We start from the raw sequence: 19046 nt of genomic DNA on the forward strand, positions 1-19046 counted from the left end.
ATCCCCTTAAAACACCTCAGAGATTGATGGAGAAGGTTAAAGGATGGCATTAATAAAACTTTATTATCTTTTAAATCAAGAGAATCTGATTTGGGGGCACTTGTTCCAGTCCTTAGCATCACTTATAGGATGGGTTTCACAAAGTAATTAGACCAGTGACACATAATGTAATAATTTTTTTATGGCACTTTTTGACTCTTGCAAAAGGAGGCTCAGTGCCCACAACAAAATGTTTGGTAGCAGGAACACAGCAGGTAGAGGGCGTTAGGGCAAAAGAGACAACTGGGTCTCAGTTGCCAGTGTCTCAGGTTCATTGATCTTCAAGCAGGAAGAAGGGTGTTAACAATGGTTACCCAGAGAGACTGCCCTTAGATTTAGCATACTCAAATTGGCCAAAGCTTCTCTCACTTTCCCTAGTCACTGTTCAGAATGCTTGGATTGCAGCAACAGGAACTAAAGTTTATTGGTTTTATAGAAAAAAGACTAGTTCTCAGATAAGTATGTCTGGTTGGTTTACCATCTCTCATGTCATGAACAGGTCGACATTCAGTTTCACCAGAGAAAGTGTGGCTGAATCCACTAGGGAGTACAGGGAGTACCACAAAGTATAGAAATTTTCAGAAAAGGTTAGTGCAAAAGTGTTAGGCAGAAAGAATGATATGCCCAGTCTTTCTAGGCAGAGAGTCTGCTGGAGTTGAGGCTTTTGAGTCTCAGAGAGGCTACCATAAGCTCCTGGTTTGGGAGGGCTACCACTTGATAAGGAGTTTGAATCCTGAAGGAAGTGTCAATGAGCTGACCTAGGCTGATGCATGGAAAAACTAGTGAAGTTTCAGAGTTCAATAACCTAAAGTCTTAGAGTTACAAAAATTTTAAAAAGGAGAACAATGTGTCACATAGTAAGTAAACAAAGAACATTTTATTTTGTCAGAGTGGGAAAAGAATTTCTAAAGAGTGAGGTATATTGCCTGAAATGGGAGCAAATATCTTTCAATGTGAACTGTTCTGGTGATGAGTATTTGACTGACAATAAAATATTCATGGAGCAAAGGAATTCACTCACATTTTTTAATTGAGAGAAAAGAAACTTGGGGCCTACTATTAAAATGAAATCCTCAATATTTACATCCAGCACTTATGCTTAAAGAGTTATAGTCATTTATACTGGCCGCACGCCGACCTTCTGCCAGCCGTGCGCTGGTACCCACTTCTCTTATAAGAAGCACACTACCAGAGTCTTACCCACACCCGGGTCTTCGGTCCTCAGCCGGATCACCACACAGAGAGGAGCCATCGGGAGGCTCCAACACCAGAGCTTTATTCAGAGGCCAACACAGCAAGCCATCATAGCAAGCCCAAGCAGCAAGGCCAGAGCAACAGGGCAGGAGCCAGGGGAGAGCGCGCGTGTGATCTGACCACGCTTGTTCCTAAAAACCTACTTAGCCCCTCCTCCCCAGCCCGCTTACTAGCCAATGATTGTAGGGTCAGATACCGGAAGGGGCTGTCTGAGTTTAGCACACCAAGGGGGAGGGAGTGACTTAGGAAGCCAGGATTGGATATAGGAAGGAGGCATCTGGGAATGACGCATAGACAAGAGTACGTGACCTAGGAAGTCAGGCTCAGACACTGGGAGGAGGGGTCTGGGTCAGTGCTGCACAAAGGGACCCAGGAAGTCAGGAAGGTCACAAGAGGCATCTGGGGATGATGTTGCATATAGGGAGGGGACTAAGCAGAGGGAACCCAGTCCTCTGCCGTCCCACTCCCACGTGGCACCGCCCCTTGCCTCAGGAGCTCAAGCTCCGACTACTTCCTTGTACCCAGCTTATCTCACAAAGCACTGCCCAATTGCCTCAGGGCTTCTCCGTATCCAGCCCATCTCAGTACACACGACTCTGCCTACCACAGCCCCTGCCTCGACTTCCAAAATACCCAGATCTTACCCTACCCTTGCCACAGCACCCAACCTGGTAGCTGCCAACATCAGACAGTCCCTCACAGTCATTTGAGCAGAATATCAGTACCACTGCTTTATTTTGGTAGAATATAATTAACGTGCTGATAGTATATTCAAGTGAACCCTAAAACTGAACATCCACTTAACTTATTAGTTGGCAATTCTTCAGAGCAATTAATGTCTACTCTATATCTACAGCCTTCATTTTAATCTCGATTTTTGCCCAATGACCTGCTTCAGTCAATGGGAGTAATAATACCTTAACCTCTCTTTTATTTACCTCAGCATCTGAATGTAAAATATTGCTCACAAAACCTTTCTGTCAGGCTTATGGAACAAGTGACCCGTTTGTGAATTGAACTTTTTTGGTCCATTAAAGAACTGAAACATAATTGCATATAAGGGATTTCTTCTTTCTCCTCTCCACATTCCTTTAAAAATAAGTTGGAAAAATATACTAGTGTGTTTTTACTAGACACTTGTTTAGCAAAACTAAATCTACCAGTTGAAAAATGAATACTTTTTCTCCCTTGAGCCTTTTTGCAATGGAAGTGATCCTAAACATGAAAGCCACAGTTTCTTTTGAATTTTCCATGGTAAACATCATGTGTAAACTTCAAATAAAGAAAACTGCAATTTTATCTTTTCTTCCAGTATCATGTAAAATTTTTCACGCAGATATAAAAACTCTTATGACTTAAAAGTTCCCTCAAGGATCCAGTGATACTGTGAGGTGTACTTACATTATTATATACATATTGCTTTGAAATAGAACCATCTAGAAATCCTGTAACAGGTATAAATCTGTGTACCTGTATTAAACCCCATTTTTCATAGTTTATTATTTTAAAAACTTCTACAGTATGTGACAGAATTAAAGAAAAATTCACTTTCAGGGGTAAAAAAAAAATAATGTAGTATCTTGGAAGGGCAGTTAGGTAGGTGACGCCATACATAGAGTGCTGGGCCTGGAGCCAGGAAGACTCATCTTCAAGAGTTTAAATCTGGCCTCAGACACTCACTAACTGTGTGACCCTGGGCAAATCACTTAATCCTATTTGCTTCAGTTCCTCATCTGTAAAATGAGCTGGAGAAGGACATAGCAAAGCACTCCAGCATTTTTGCCAAGAAAACCCCAAAGTGTCAGACATGACCGAAAAATGACTGAACAACAGATATGGAAAACTGAACTTCATAAGATTAATAAAGAGAGAATTAGGAAGGAAATAGAGTTAAAAAATATCAAATATCACAGGTTCTCTAAAATATATTAGGAAATAGGGTGTGTGTGTGTGTGTGTGTGATAAATGGTTAAAGGATATAGAGTTTTCTGAACTATAAATGACCACATGAACAAATACTCCAAAATTGTAAAAAGTATGAGAAATTTGAAATAAAACAAATCTAAGGTTTCATCTCATTCCATGCAAACTAGCAAAGATGAAAAAAATATGGCAGCAATTAATATTTGAAGAAGAGTTGGAAGACAGTCATACTCATACTTTTGTAATATTGCTCAATGGCACCTTTTCTCTACTAATTCTGCCACAACCCCTGTGGGTCTTTGTCTTTTACCTTTTGGAATATTGTATTTCAATATCTCCCCTTCATAGTAGTAACTTGTAATTCTTGTGTGATCTTGACTGTGTGTTTTTTATATCTGAATTCTTTCTAGCTGCTCACAGTACTTTTTATTTTACTTTGGAGGTCTGGATTTTATCTGTGACATTTTGGGGAGTTTTCATTTTGAAGTTTCAGGATAAGATCTGTGGATTCTTTCTAATTATCCTTTGCACTCTTGTTCTAATAGAATTTGGCAGTTTTCACATACAACTTATTGAAATGTGGCATCCAGCCATTTTTTTTGGTCATGGTTTTTGGAAAGCCTGATGATTCTTAAATTACCTCTCCAATCTGTTTCCTAGGTCATTTTTTTTCTGTAATAGATGCCTTCCATTTTCTGATTTTTACAGATCTTTTGATTTTGTTTTAATTCGTGTCTCAGAACCATTGATTTCCATTTTGTGTTTTCTAATTTTTATGGACTCCATTGCTTGGGTTAAGTTTATTTAATCCCATTCCAGTTCTTTGTACCAGAGTACAGAAAAGGACTCTTATGTCATTTCTCCCCTGAGATCCTTATGGCCAAGTTATGTTTTTCTCTCTGAGGGTCTACTTCTACTTGTTGTGGAGTCACTTTTTTCTTCTGGTCACTTGTGGTGTCACTGGTGACTTATGGAATCATTTTTTACTCTTAGGTATCTCTGAATCTATGTTATTTCTTTATATTGGATGATGTGTTTTGTTTACTCATATCTCTAGCCTCAGTTACTCAATGGGGTTATTGTGCCAGGTTATTCTTTGTTGCTGGGCTCTTCTGGGATTGTTCAGCCATCTCTTAAAATAGGATATATTGGAACTCCAGAAGCTGACAGATTTCTTAAACCTGCATTTAATGACAGAACCATGTCAAGACCAACTAAATATTAATCAAAAAGCATTTAATTGTATTCTGTGTGTTAGGCATTGTGCTAAACTTTGGGGATTCAAAGAAAGGCAAAAAAAAAAAGGAACATTTCCATGTTTTAAAAATTAATAATAATGGGGACAGCTAGGTGTCAAAGTGGATAGAACCCTGGCCCTGGAGTCAGAAGGACCTGAGTACAAACCCGACCTCAGACACTTGACACTAGCTGTGTGACTGTGAACAAGTCACTTAACCCCAATTGTCTCACCAAAAAAAAATTAATAATAGTGAACTTAAGTTCATAATTTCAATAAATTTGTGATCTCATTGATGTAGTCTTGATAAAGTATAGGTTATTGCCCATCAAAGGTTTTTTTTTTCCTTTGCTGTTCTTCAAGTCTAGCAGTAAATGCATCTTACGTTCTGACATTCTAGAAGCCTTGCCCTTACTCTTGCTCTTACAACAGCAACTGAGTTGCGTAGTTATCTTAGAACCCTTGGCTTGAAGACTCTGGGCAAGTACTTAATATCTCTCAGCCTCAGTTTTCTCATCTTTAAAATGGAGACAATAATAACACTACCTCACAGGGTTGTTGTGAGAACCACATGAGAACATCTATAAAATGTTTTGCAAACTATAAAATGCTATGGGAATAGCTAGTTGTTATTACTGTTATTATTATATTGAATTACACATACATAATAGATATTTTAATTCTGTTATGCCCGACTAAGGGAGATAATTGAGGAAAACATATTATTGCTATTGGTAAAAATGACAAAGAAAAGCTTAATAAAAATGTCTATATTGAGAAGATACAAAGAAAACCAAGTATATAAACTAGAAAAATGATATAAAATTAGAGTATAAATGAACTTCATTACAATGTTTTCTGTCTTTTATATAGCATGTTGGCATGTTGAATCACTAATTTTTAATCTAGTCATAAAAATTATATCTCAATGTCTTTTTTTAATATTTCAGTTTAAGAAAGGTAATTGAATTTCCTGGAAAATAATAAAAGAGATGATTAGTACATATCATAGTAACTTAGTATTCATAGATAATTTTTCCCTGTAGAATTTCTGTCCAGAAACAAGTCCACCTAGAATTACTTGCTCTTATAATGTTAACCAGAAACAAAGTAGAATTAAACATGCTGAAAGCTAAATACAAAGAATTATGAAGTTCAGAAATTAACTTTATGACAATATTAACTTTCCTTTGCTTTATATGCCATGCTAATGAATATTTTTATTTAACTCAGCCAGAATTCAATAAAACTACTCATATGAATGATTGCCATTTATATATTCCTGTCATTAACACCTTTGTTTTCCAGAATGAATAGCTTTCCCTTTTCCATAATTTACACTACATTTTCCAGTGTTGGTACATATTTTTCTAAAGTCTTTTGGGTAATTATTTGCTACGAATGTAACCCAACCTTTAAGAGCAGATAAATTATCCTGCTTAGTAGTGGAAAGAGCTTTGTTAACTGCAAAGTAATTCTGAATGTCAGCATGACATAGAATTATTACTATAGACCAGGAGGTCTTGCCACACGCTATCACTGTAAACCTAGGTTAATCCTTCTGCTCTGTGACCTTGGACAAAAATCACTTAACGTTTCTGAGCCTCAGTACCTCTTCTTAAAATGCATCATATATTGGACCAAATTATCTCCACATAGTCTTCACACTCTTAAATTCCTTAATGCCAAGTTTCTGAGTTCTTAATACTTTCTTTATAGAGAAATAGCTAGCTACTCCATTGATTGTTATAGAGTTCCCTATTACGCAAAAAAGTATCTTCATCCATAAAAATGAAGGAACCAGCCCCCATTTCTCTTTTCTTACAAAGCAAGCAATGACACTCCCATTACCGAAACTTGTAATCAAAATATCATTACTATATTTTGAAAAACATTAGATTCTCAAATATAGTTACTATATTCAGATATCATTCTCAGAAGATAGTATCTTCACTAAATAGATTTCCACAGATTTAGACTTAGGTGAACACATCTATTTTTAAGAGTTTTTACTTAACAGAATTTGCTTTGATACAAGTATTTCAGTTGTTGTGGGCTGCTAGCAAAGACATGAAAACTGAGTTAATAGCATTGAGTCACATGTTATTGATATTCATTCAGAACCTTCAAATTCATAAAATAGATGTGATTGGCGAGGATAGCATCTTGAGCTGCAAGGAGGAGAATAAAATGCCCCTCTACCTTACTAATCTTATGCCAATTGACATCCTCATCAAACTGTTCGCCTATATTGCTATTTTTCTGATAGTTATCTAGCCAAGAAACAAAGGAGCAGAATTCCTCTTGAAAGAAGTTTTCTGTGTGAAGACAGTGATCATCAAAGAGGTTGTCTCTTCTTATTCTTGTCTTTTATGCTCAATATTCCATGACCACTACCCCTTTCTTCTCAAGACTAAGGACTTGAATGTTTGATAGGCCCCAACTTGCTGTGGTAGTACAGATTACCTTAGCATACTATCAGTTTATAATCAAATGACTGAAATTGCTCAGCAGATGTTAATGGGGGAACAGAAGTGCCTGGAAGAATGTGGCTTCTGCACATCTTGGGAAACTGCCAAGGCGTTAATTCCTAAAGTTATTTCCTGATGCCCCAGGCATTGCAGTTTCAGGGGTGATTTAGGGTGGTAGGAGACCTGTGGGAGTAGAGATAGTATTGAACAATGGACTGGTGATTTGGTCTTTATTTTTTCTGTAAGACTTACCTTGTGACAAGTTCTTTTTGCTTTTTTTCCCTATCATTTCTTAATTTTCTATACCTGAGGGCTCTTAACTTGTATTATTTGGTATAGTGAGGTTGCTCAAATTCCTATTACATTTTCATTAAAAGAAGCCAAATTTTTCAAAGAAGCAACTGTATTTTTATGAAGTTTACAATAGAATCTTTTTTGAACTTACAGGAAGTAACTTGAGAAAAAAATATTAATTAACTTTAAAAGTATGCCCACCAGTAATGGAAGAAAACATCCAAAGAAAACACTTTTTGATCTTTAGAAATGTGATGCTGGCTGAACAGGCAGTCTCATGTCAGCATGTTGAATGTCACACCAGGGGAAGAGTTCAGGTCTTAGTCGTTGGGGTTTTTGTTTGTGTTTTTGTTTGTTTTTTTTGTTTTTTTTTTTTTGGCCAGCACAAGTTGGGAATGAGTCAGCCAGTTAAAGGCCTGGAGGCAAAGGAACGTGCTTCTAATAAATATTGGTGTGTGTCCAGTACTCATTAGTCAGAGGTATGTATTAGTTACTTCATGAGCTCCTTGTTAGGGAGAGGCAAAAAGAGAGGATGCAAAATGTTCTCAAATCTATTTTTCAATCCTTTCATTTCACCTTTCTCTACAAAAAGAATTTAATACAATGAAAGAAAAAAAAAGGCTAACTAGAGAGTCATTGCTCTCAAGGAGATCACGTTCTAGTTGGGAGAGAGCACAGAGATTTCAACTGCTGGCAGATAGAAAAACCCAGTGATTCTTTGGTTTACAGTAATGGCGTGTGGCAAGACCTCCTGGTCTATAGTAATAATTCTATGTCGTGCTTACATTCAGAATTACATTGCAGTTAACATTATCTGTATTTTCTTATCTACATCAGAATCCAGTTTCTATTTTTCTTAATAGTTCTTTATTAAAGTCAAAGAACTTAAAACTTTTCCACCTAGTAGTGAAATATTCTCAGCCTAAATTCTAGTTGAATTATTAGAATTATTAACTATGAACACAGACCTTATAACCTCATGTCTAAAGAATTCATTGTCATCATAGCACCTCCAGAGATTTATATAAGCATGTCCTACAGAGTTCACTAATTTTTAAAACACTCTTTGATTTTTTTAGTACTTTACCCTTAATATGAATGACATCATGAATGAACACTTGATTAAAAATCTGAATTCTGGTTCTGACTCTGCCAACAACTAGATCTTGTAACCAAGTAATATTTGTTTAATCATTTTGTGCCTTAGTTTTCAGTTGGTTTCAACCATATATTTCAGTTTTATACTCATTGATTCTTTAAAACCAGCAACTCCCTTTTCCCCTCCCCTAAATAGATGCACATATCTTTTTGAACACTGAAGAGGTACAACAAAGTATGGTTGAATATCACCTATAAAAAAAGCCTCAGGGAACTACACAGCTTAGCCACTAGGTCAGATAGAAGTTTAGATGAAAAGAAGCAAGATTTTTTTTTTAAAGTTTAAATTGTGTCATAAATGAAATCATACAAAAGAAGAAAGAAGTAGGAAGAAATGAGAACTATAAATGAAAGATTTGGAAGAATAAACAGACTTTCAGGGCAGGAGGTGTAAAACCTTACCCAAGGACCTGGCAGTGCTTAGCACAGTGATAAGTAGATACTTAATCATGAATGAAATCTGCCTATACCTACTAGAACCAGAGGATAGAGTGAAAAATAGAATCCACTGACCATTCTATTTTTTAAAAATCACCAAATGAAAACTCTCAAGAATGTCATAGCCAAAATCTAGAGCTTCCATCAAAGAAAAAAAAAACCACAGAAAGAGTTTTCAAGTACAAAGGAGCCACAGTCAGAATCACACACAACCTAGCACCTTCTACGTTAAAGGACAGAAGAGCTTAGAAGATGATATTGCAAAAGATAAAGACTAGCAACCAAGAATAATTTAACTGACAAAACTGAGTTGTGATCCTACAGTGGAAAAAAAATAGACATTTAATGAAATAGAATGCTTTCAAGCATTCATGAGTTTAAAAAGAAAAGAAACCAATGCCCATTAGAAATTTTGAAATGCAAACACGACTCAGAAGAAACATTCAAAGTTCAGTACATTTGAGCAATTGAAAGGAACTACACTAAGATGCCACATTAATGTTCTGAAAAGGGGAGCAAAAGCAAATGTCCCCTAAGAAGCACAATATCATCAAAGGTCTTAGGAGAAGTAAACTAAGACATGTGGCTTAGGTTTTTTTATTTGTTGTTTGTTTTTGGTTTTTTTTGTTTTGTATGGGGGTGATCTTAAGAGAAGAAATAAAAGAAAATGGAAAAAGGAATATATTAAGAAAGAACTTATCTCAGATTGTTGTTCATTCGTTTCAGTCATGTCCAACTCTTCGTGACCCCATTTGGGTTTTTCTTTGCAAAGATACTGGAGTGGTTTGCCATTTTCTTCTTCAGCTCATTTTACAGATGAGGAAACTGAGGCAAACAGGGTTAAGTGACTTGCCCAGGGTCACACAGCTAGTAAGTATCTGATGCCAGATTTGAACTCGGGTCTTCCTTGACTCCATGCTCAGCACTTTATCAACTTTATCACCTAGCTGCCCACAGATTATTGGTGTGCAAATAAAATTATATAAACATGCAGGAAGTAGTAGGGAAATATATAATATATGAACCTCACTTTAATGTGAACCAGACAAAGAAAGGTAGAACACATTCACATCTGCCCAGAGTTGGTACAGAAATATGTTAGACTAAAACAGGAAACAGGAGAGAATTCAGAGAAGTGAAAAAGCAGGAAGAAGGGTAGATTCAAGAAAGAGTCAAAAGCAAATCAAGCTTCAGCCTCAAGGGGTGCATAATAAAGGAAAGTGTCAAAGGGAAGGAAGGAAGGTAAGTACCTGTGATTTGGGTTTGGGCAAGTAGAAGATAAATGGGACTGTGAAATGAAGTGGAAGCGAATTTCATCAAGTGTAGATCACTAGTATTGAGCACACTCTTCATCCTTCTTTGTAAGGAGAGGGACAGTGAGTAAACAAAGAAAACTTTACAAGAGAATAGAATGTAGAAGAATATACAAATGGCAAATTATAACCATAAACATAAATAGTGTTAACTCACCCATTAAAAAAAAGAGGACAGCAGAAGAAACAATTGGGGCACAAAAAACTCATTAACCAATTCAGAAAAACAGAAATATTAATCATATTTTCTACTTACCACAGCACGAAAATTATAATCAATGAAGGGTATTTGAAGAAAGAACTCAAACTTAATTGGATACTAAGTAATAAAGTTCTGTTTGCCAAAGAACTAATCACAGAAACAACAGATAACTTTACCAAACAAAATTACAACATAAACAACATAAATAAAACTTTTCAAATATAGCCAAGGCATTTCTTATAGTAAAATTTATGTTTCTATATACATTCATCAGAAAAGAGGGGGGTGGTTCAATGAATTGGGCATGTAATTAAAAAGCCTAGACAAAAATCAGTTGTTTAAATGAACACAAGAATAAGAATTTTTAAAATCAAAGAAGAGAGAAACAAAAATTTAAACAAACCATGGAATAATAGAAAAATAAAAGTAGGAGCTGTTTTTTTTAATACTCATAGCTAAACAATTAGTGAATTTTAAAGATGAGAGGAAAACCAAATTACTAAACTTGAAAATTGAGAATTCACAACAAATGAAGAAATAAAGGAAAGACTGAGAAAATATTTTATCTAATTATATGCCGTCAAAACCAGTAAATTAAATGTAACAAATGAATATTTACAAAAATATGTCCCTACAGTAATTGGATAAGAAATAGAGAATTTTAATGGCCTAATCTTAGGGGGAAAAAAAAGAAATTGAACAAATTATAAATGTACTCCCAAAGAAAGAAAACTCAGTTTCTGATCGGTTTACAAGTGAATGTTTATCAAGTATTCAAAAAACAATTAACTCCAACTTTGAGAGAGGAGAGAGGTAGCAATCTAATACTAATCTCTTTTTATTAGACAAATATATTTTTGTTATACAGACCAGGGATAGATAAAGCAAGAAGGAAAGTATTTCCAATTAATAGCAAGATAGCGTTCTTGAATAAAATATTAGCAAAGGAGCTATAGGAGAATACTGTAAAAGTTGTACACTATGACCTGGTCAGATTTGTACTTGAAATGCAATATTATTTCACCCTTAGAAAAACTATAAACATAATAGACCACATTAATAATAAAAATTACATGATTTATATCAATATATTCAGAAAAAGCTTTTGACAAATTGCAGTTGATAAAAAGAAATTATAAGATGTAAGATTAAATGGACCTTTTATCATTATAATAAGTGGTGTCTTAGATCTAAAACCAGTAACTGACTGTGAGAGTGCAGGGACACTAATACATTATTGGTGGAGTTGTGAAATGACCCAATTAACTGTTAAGAAATTTGGAGCTAAATGTGAAAGTCACTTTACTATATTTATATTCTCTTTGTCCTAGTGATATACTAGTATTTGGCATATCCCCCAAAGAGATCAAGAGGGAAACGACCCAGCAGATAAAGGCACTTTTTGTTGTAGCAAAGAACTAGAAACTGCTGTGTGTCCATCATTTGGGAAATAGTCAAACAAATCTTGATATATAAATAAATGGAATATCATTGTGTCGTAAGAAATCACTATTTGAACAAATTCAGAGAAACCTGGGAAGACATACGAACTAATGTAGATTGAAGTCAATAGACTTAGGAGAACAGTGTACGCTATGACTACAATGAATTTAATAACTCTGATTATTAGTGTCTAATCATGCTGCAGAAGACTTAACAATGTTTCAGATCATGCATTCCTCATTTTGGCATAGAGGACCGGAGGTACAGGAAGAGATAATTTCAGACATGGCTCATGCTTTCATTGTTTTTTGCTTAACTCTGCTTTTTTATTTCAAGAGTTCTCTGTGGGGAGGGGGAACATGATTAGAATATGTATTTAATAATAGTGAAACACGAAAGGAAAAAGTATTAATGAAACATTAGAAAAATACCCAGAAGGGAGCAGAAATAAGTCTAGAAGGCAGCAAATATGCTGCCTATTCATTGTGTTAATACCATGTTAAATTTAATGTACACTTTTTAAAAAATTGTACATAATAACTGTTTTCTATTCTTTACAGATCAACATATTCATGTTTGATATCTAAGTTCTTATTTTTTTAAATAGACTACTTTCTATAAGTAATAGAAGAAGTTATAGTATCATAGATGTTATCATAGATGTTACTGATCATTTAGTCTAGTCTTCGTTTTACAAATGAAAAAACTGAGGCTCCAGAGAGATTAAATGTGTTTGTCCACAAGTAGGAAGTAGCAGAGTCAGCATTCAAGCACCAGTCGTCTTTACATTGCATTGCCTTATCTCCATACTAAAACCATATTAACCTTGTTAATTATCTCAGTCTCTGTCCCTTACCTCTCACCTTCACTAGGTATTTCCAAATTCCTACGAGTACTTTTACTAAAATGTCCCATTATCTCCTCAGATTCATTATGTCTATCATTTTCAAATACAAACTGCATCCCTTACCCAGCTGTATTATTTTTATCACTGAAATCATAACAATTCTGTTCTCCCTGACTTTCTTACTTTAAAAAAAAATGTTACCAGTGCCTTTTGTTTTTAAACCACAGAGAAGAACCAAACCACATAACAACTGCATCTGATGTGACATTCTGCTCCAGAATATTCATCCATTAACCAAGAGGAAGAAAATATTTCATCATCCATTCTCTGGAACCAAAATCACTCATTTTAATTTATTTGAGTTTAGTTGCACTTGTGTTATTTCATTTATATTATTCTGGGGTGGATGAAGGGCTGTTCATGTGTGTGTGCATGCACAAGTGTTAATTCCTCTCCCTTTTTTGTTTACTTTATACATATCTTCCTTATTTCTCTGAATTCCTTATACTAATCACTTATTAGAATGTAATGGCATTCCATTAGATTCAACCTCTTTGTTCAGACATCACTCAAATGATGAACACTCACTGTGGTTCAGATTTTTATTACAGTTAACAGTGGTGCTATGAATATGTCTTTGTCATTCTTCAGGTAAATGCCTATTGTGGGTATGAAGTTACTGATTTTTGTTAATAATTACAGATTATTTTATAAAAACAATTGGACTAGTTCACAGCTTTACTAATAACCCTAGTCCGACGAAACAAGCGTTTTTCAGTACCTGTTATGTACAAGGTACTGTGCTCAGTACTAGGGATACAAAGAGTCATTTGATCAGGGCCCCGAAAGGTTCTTTTTCTCCTGTAGCATCAAGTCCTGCCTCCTTTTCAAGGTCCTTTGTAATCTGGCTCCAATGTGTCTTCTCCAAATACTATAAACAAATTCTTCTTTGAATTATTGCATTTGCAGTCAGTATTATGCCCATCCTCTCATTATTGAATATCACTTGGTCTTGTCTTCCTATGCCCTACTTTAGGCCAGGGACCATGTCTTTACACTTATTTTGTATTTCCTTTGATTCCAGGTACAATCCAATTAAATGTAATAGACATCTGATAAATATTTATTTTAGATTATTTTTAAAGTCTGTATTTAATATTTATCTTGAATTATATGGATTTCTTTTGAACTAATTTCAGGATATACTATCAATGGATACAGTTCAGTTTCTCAATGAATAAATCAGTTCATTGGTTGAACAGAAATTGTCCCTTTAGTAAAGTAGCAGTTAAATTAGTTTTAAAACTGTGATTCTTAATACCTTTTACTCCATTTTTTCATTACTCTCACTGGAGAAGGGAAAAAGGGTCATTTGGTATTAAAGTAAATTTTTTCCTTTTGTCTATTTCATATTTGTCCATTTCTTAAAAAAATAAATAAAAATCATTTCTTAGGTTAACATTCTGATTGTAAACATTTCGGATGAATAAAAAACTAGCTCCAGAATTGGGGAAGAGTCCCAGCTGGATTACTGTTTGGAAATTTAATGCTTTAAGTGATTTTGTCCCTGCAAAATCCCATCTCACTACCAGTTAAGATATTGACAAACATGAAAGATGGCTTGACTAATGAAGAAAACATAAACTAAGTTAGTACAATATGTTTAATGAGCTTTAAACTCACTGTTGTAGGACTTTGGTAGATTTTATTTTGCTTTTATTAATTTATTTTAATCCTCAAACTATCATCATCAAATGGCTAACAGTGCACTTTTTAAAAATATACAGCCAGATTCTACAGCAACTGAAAGAGCAATTGCTAGACTAGCTACACATCCATTACTGAAGAAAAAAATAGATGCACTGAAAGGTATGAATTAAATTGTTTCACAGTTCATATGTGTCTATATAATCATGTTCTATTTGGAAATATTTCTCTGCTGTTATAAATATAATGAACTTCATGATTTATTTCAAGTCACGTTGTTTCCAAATGATTGTAATGGCTGAAGTCTTTAATTTTTTTTTTTTCAAATCTCATATTTTACTAATAGAATAGTGACTGATAGATAGCTACACACACTCAGTTTGACTGACATAATCATATCATTTTGTATATATCACAGTCATATTATATTGCGGTGTATAAAATGTGTTTTTCAAAATTAAATAAATTGAAAAGATATGATGGCATCTAGCACTGGCATTAATGGTTAAAGAATTTACTTTTTTTCTGTTATTTCAATTATTTCTATAAAAATTCAAATGCTATTTCTATTTGGCTTAAACTCAGTCAAGTTTGAACCCTTAACTTGTATCTCTTTATTTAAAAAGAATTGTAGACATTTTACTGTAAATTTTAAAGATTTCAGTGAATAGGATTAAGTATAATGTCTGTAAAGAGTTTTCCGAATTCAAGAAACTTACTGTCTGCCTCATATGTCTAATATAATGCCCTATCCTAAGTAATGTGTTTCTAAGTAATGTAAAAAGCACTTCTAAGTGTTTCCAAGTAATGTAAAAAGTACTTGACCTTTGAAGTTTTATAACGTATGTGTCTCAAATTGCTTGTTTTACTTTTCTGTAGATGCTGTCAAAGCATTTAAAGATTCAAGACAGAATATTACTGAAGTTGAATCATTGAAGAATTCTTCAGAAGAAAATTACAGTGAGGACACAGGAATAAAGCAGAGCTCTCCTGACAATTTGAATGAATTCGAGCACCAAGAAAGTACAGTAAAAAAGGAAGAAAATGTTAAAACGTTATCAAAGAAGCCGAACACACTTCAAAAAAAAATTGGTAAGATGGCAGACAAGCAGAAAATAGGGATTCCTCCACCTATGGCATTAAAACCTTCTCAGGAACCTTCTCTGAATGCTTTTGAAACCCAAAATACAGATAGGAAAAATCTTGCCGTCACCAACAAGACAAATAGAACAAAAATTTCTACCATCATCACTAATGATAGCAGTGATGTGGAAGAACAGAGTGAAGGAGAGAAAGAATATTTTGATGATAGCACAGAAGAAAGATTTTACAAACAGTCTTCGCTGTCTGAAGATAGTGATAGTGATGATGATTTCTTTATTGGGAAAGTTAAGAGGACCAGAAAGAAGGAAAATAGCTGCTGTTCTTCAGTTAAGGACCAAAAGACTTCCCAAAAAGTGTCACCTGAAAAAGAAAAGCTTGAGAAACTGGAGAGGATGGAGAAAATGAAGCCAACTACAAAAGCCAGGAGGCTAGAATCAACATTTTTTTTTTCTTTATCTGAATCCAGAAGGACAAGAAGGTAAAGCCATTTTCCTGTACTGAAATAACAATCAGAGTTCTCCTTGTTTTATTTAGACACAGCTGCACAAATAAATAGTATTAGCAAATTGTATGAATGTTAAAAGTCTATGGAAGTTTCATGGGGGTTTCTGTTTAAGGTACCTATAACCAAATACACACTAGCACATCCCCTTTGTAGAGTTTTGCTCTGTCATTTTTCCAGTCATTTTTATGGAATTGTTTATATTACAGTAATGTATGCAGATATGTATTCAATAGTGTCTCAGTTATCCAGTATCATTTAAGTGATTTTTTTCACTTAACTAAACCTTAGCCCTTTAAATACCCAAACTTTAAAAATTCTGTTTATAATGAAAACCTTTGTAAAATGTGTTAAATGTTTACTTTGCCTTTATCAAGAGTGTATACCGAGAAGAATGTAAGCATTTTTTATAAATCATGGTCTTCATTATAAACATCAGTTATTGCAAGTGTTATGAGAAAGGGCCTGATGTAAAGTTCTACTCCTGTGCCTCATTGTGGCGTTGATATTACCTTGGGTGGAACCATAGAAAGTTATTTTGCCATGTTTTGCTAGTACTTTGCTTAAAGTAATTTCTTTTTAATGCCTCATCGTGGCACGAAGGTGATTCTGGAGGCCTTGCCAACAGAGCACATGCTCTGGCAACTGTCTCTTCTGGAAAGACTTCTACTATATGGGAGACAGACAACATGAAACTATATGTTCTTCTAAGACAATAATACACCAGTGAAAATATTGATCTTTTAAAAGTGAAGTAATTCAAAGATGAGAGACTGTTGAGTTAGGAAGATGCTGTTTGTCCTTACCATATTAAGTGACCTCTAACTGCAGATTATTGACTGTGCTAATAAATGTCATTTCTTAATATTTCAGGTTCTAGCAACTCCCCTTTCATATTGGTTTTAATCTGCTGTCTTATTGTAACCTATGAGAAAACTGAATAGTATTTGTTACATCATTGATTTTCCATGCAATTCTCCAGCTCCCTCAAAGTTGATAGTGGTGCCATTCTTCTCTGCTTTTGAGCTTTGTTAGAACTGCTTTCCTCGGGAGTTTTATTTCTCATAATTCAAGGTTGGAGAGTGATCTCTGAATGGGAAAGATTTCAAAAATGGAAAAGTGTGGCATGGCATGCTGTATGTTAACTATTGTTGGAGTTTTCTAATGAAACGAATGTTGAAGAGGTAGTATTTCACAGTGGATAGGGTATTCACTGTACCTAGAATCAGGAAAACTCACCTCCAAACCTGCTTCTGACACTTAGTAGCTGTATGACCCTGGGCAAGTCAAATAGCCTCTCATGTTTCAATATGTCAGGGTTAAATTTGCTGGTCTTCTGAAGATCCTTCTGAAGCTCCAAATCTATGATCCATTAATCATATAAAATATATTTGCCTTCCATTTATCTCATAAACCTGTCTCACTTTTGAGACCAGTAGGAAGCAAGAAGTTCAAAGACATAATTTAAAATTATTTTCTTAACTGAAAATAGCATACCACTTGATTGCAGTTGTTTGTTGGTGTTAGTTGTGACCAGTCATACTACCTTCTCCTTCCTGTGTTCTCTCAGATTCCCCAAAATATGAACACCAGGTCAGGAATGTCCTTTACATATGAACAACCTCCCTGACAACTTCCTGCTATGGCAGGGGACCTTGCTTCCTGCCAAGATACTGTCTGTGACTGTAGTAAGAGATGTGCTGGCATGTCTTTCCTGTTGGAACCCAAAACATATGTTCCCCTTTAAAAAAAATAAAACTACTATAAATGATAGTTTCCCAGATTATTGTATTCACACACACACACACACACATACACACACGCACACGCATTTGCAGCAGTGTTGCTTTTCTAATTCGTTTCTTGGTGTTTTCTTAGGGGAAAGGGAACAATTATAGCCATAGTATTTCGGCTAAAATACTATATTACTATATATATATATATTATATAGAACTAAATACTAGTATTTCAGCTACTGTATTTCAGTATTACAGCTGTAGTGTAGCAATAGTATATGTTTTGACTTGTGTGACATAGCCTAGAAACCTAAGTGCTATCTCTAACATTGCTTATATGGGAAAATGAATTTCATGTTGCCAACTGTGGTATACCATGCAAAAAGTGCTGATCTAGGAGTGGAGACCTAGATTTGATTCCTTGCACACGCTCTCTCTCTCTCTCTCTCTCTCTCATTGTCTCTCTCTCTCTCTCTCTCTCTCTCTCTCTCTCTCTCTCTCTCTCTCACACACACACACACACACACACACACACACACAATCTGTGTAATCACAGGCAGGTCCCTTAACCTCATAGACTCAGTTTCTATATATGCAAAAATAAGCATAATAATAGTTGTTCCACCTGCCTCCCAGGCCCTATAAATGTGAATTATGCCTACTCCAGTACTAAACGTTTTAAAATGTGGAAGAGTTGTTTTAGTTTTAAAGAATATATGAAAAACAAGGTAATCACATTTTAATGCTAGAAAGAAATAAAACTGATTTTTTCCTAATCTTGCCATAACAACGGAAATCTTTTTGTTGAATAGATATCACCTGACAGTAAAATTCCTTGGCTTTTGCTTCACTCCCCATATTTAACTTTGAAGAGTTTTTAAAGATAGAATTTTGTACTGCCTTACATTCAGCATTTTGTGATCATTTTTGTTACTCATATCTTTTAAAAAATCTAGCTCTTTATTTTTCTCTTAAAAATGATAATGTAATTTTTTTTTCCTTTTAGAAATGCCAGAGAACAGTTTCCTCAAAACAGAATTCCAGGTATGTATGAATTGTCTATACTGAGGCAAAGTGACAATAAAAATCTCAGTGGTTTTAAAGACAAAGTATGGTTTTATTTGTTTCACTTTGATTTTGTCGAAAAGAGTGTGAATATTTCTAAAAAAAAATATATGTATTTTTATATCCCAGAGTATTGATTTGTGTTATGGAAATTATTCACTTGCTCTTACCTCATAATAAGATTGATTTATTTGGTACTGAATATTTGGGAGTAAGTTTTGTATTCATTATCATTTATGTGATTATATTTGTGTTTGACTAAATGACCTCTAAGGTCCCTTCTAGCTGCAAAGCTTTTAATTTTTATATTATG

At 34.6% G+C, this 19046-nt stretch overlaps 1 protein-coding gene across 2 annotated transcripts in view; it reads left to right on the forward strand.

The window, feature by feature from the left end:
• Nucleotides 1-19046, forward strand: part of SRFBP1 (serum response factor binding protein 1) — a 102225-nt gene that overhangs the window by 78012 nt on the left and 5167 nt on the right. For both annotated transcript variants that reach the window (XM_027875127.1, XM_027875128.1), the window contains 3 exons: nucleotides 14407-14488; nucleotides 15206-15908; nucleotides 18675-18712. In XM_027875127.1, the coding sequence (XP_027730928.1) occupies nucleotides 14407-14488; nucleotides 15206-15908; nucleotides 18675-18712 (823 nt within the window). The remainder of the gene's footprint in view (nucleotides 1-14406; nucleotides 14489-15205; nucleotides 15909-18674; nucleotides 18713-19046) is intronic.

The sequence above is a fragment of the Vombatus ursinus genome, unplaced genomic scaffold (genome assembly GCF_900497805.2).
Source record: "Vombatus ursinus unplaced genomic scaffold, bare-nosed wombat genome assembly UNPS02014807.1, whole genome shotgun sequence".
NCBI lineage: Eukaryota > Metazoa > Chordata > Mammalia > Diprotodontia > Vombatidae > Vombatus > Vombatus ursinus.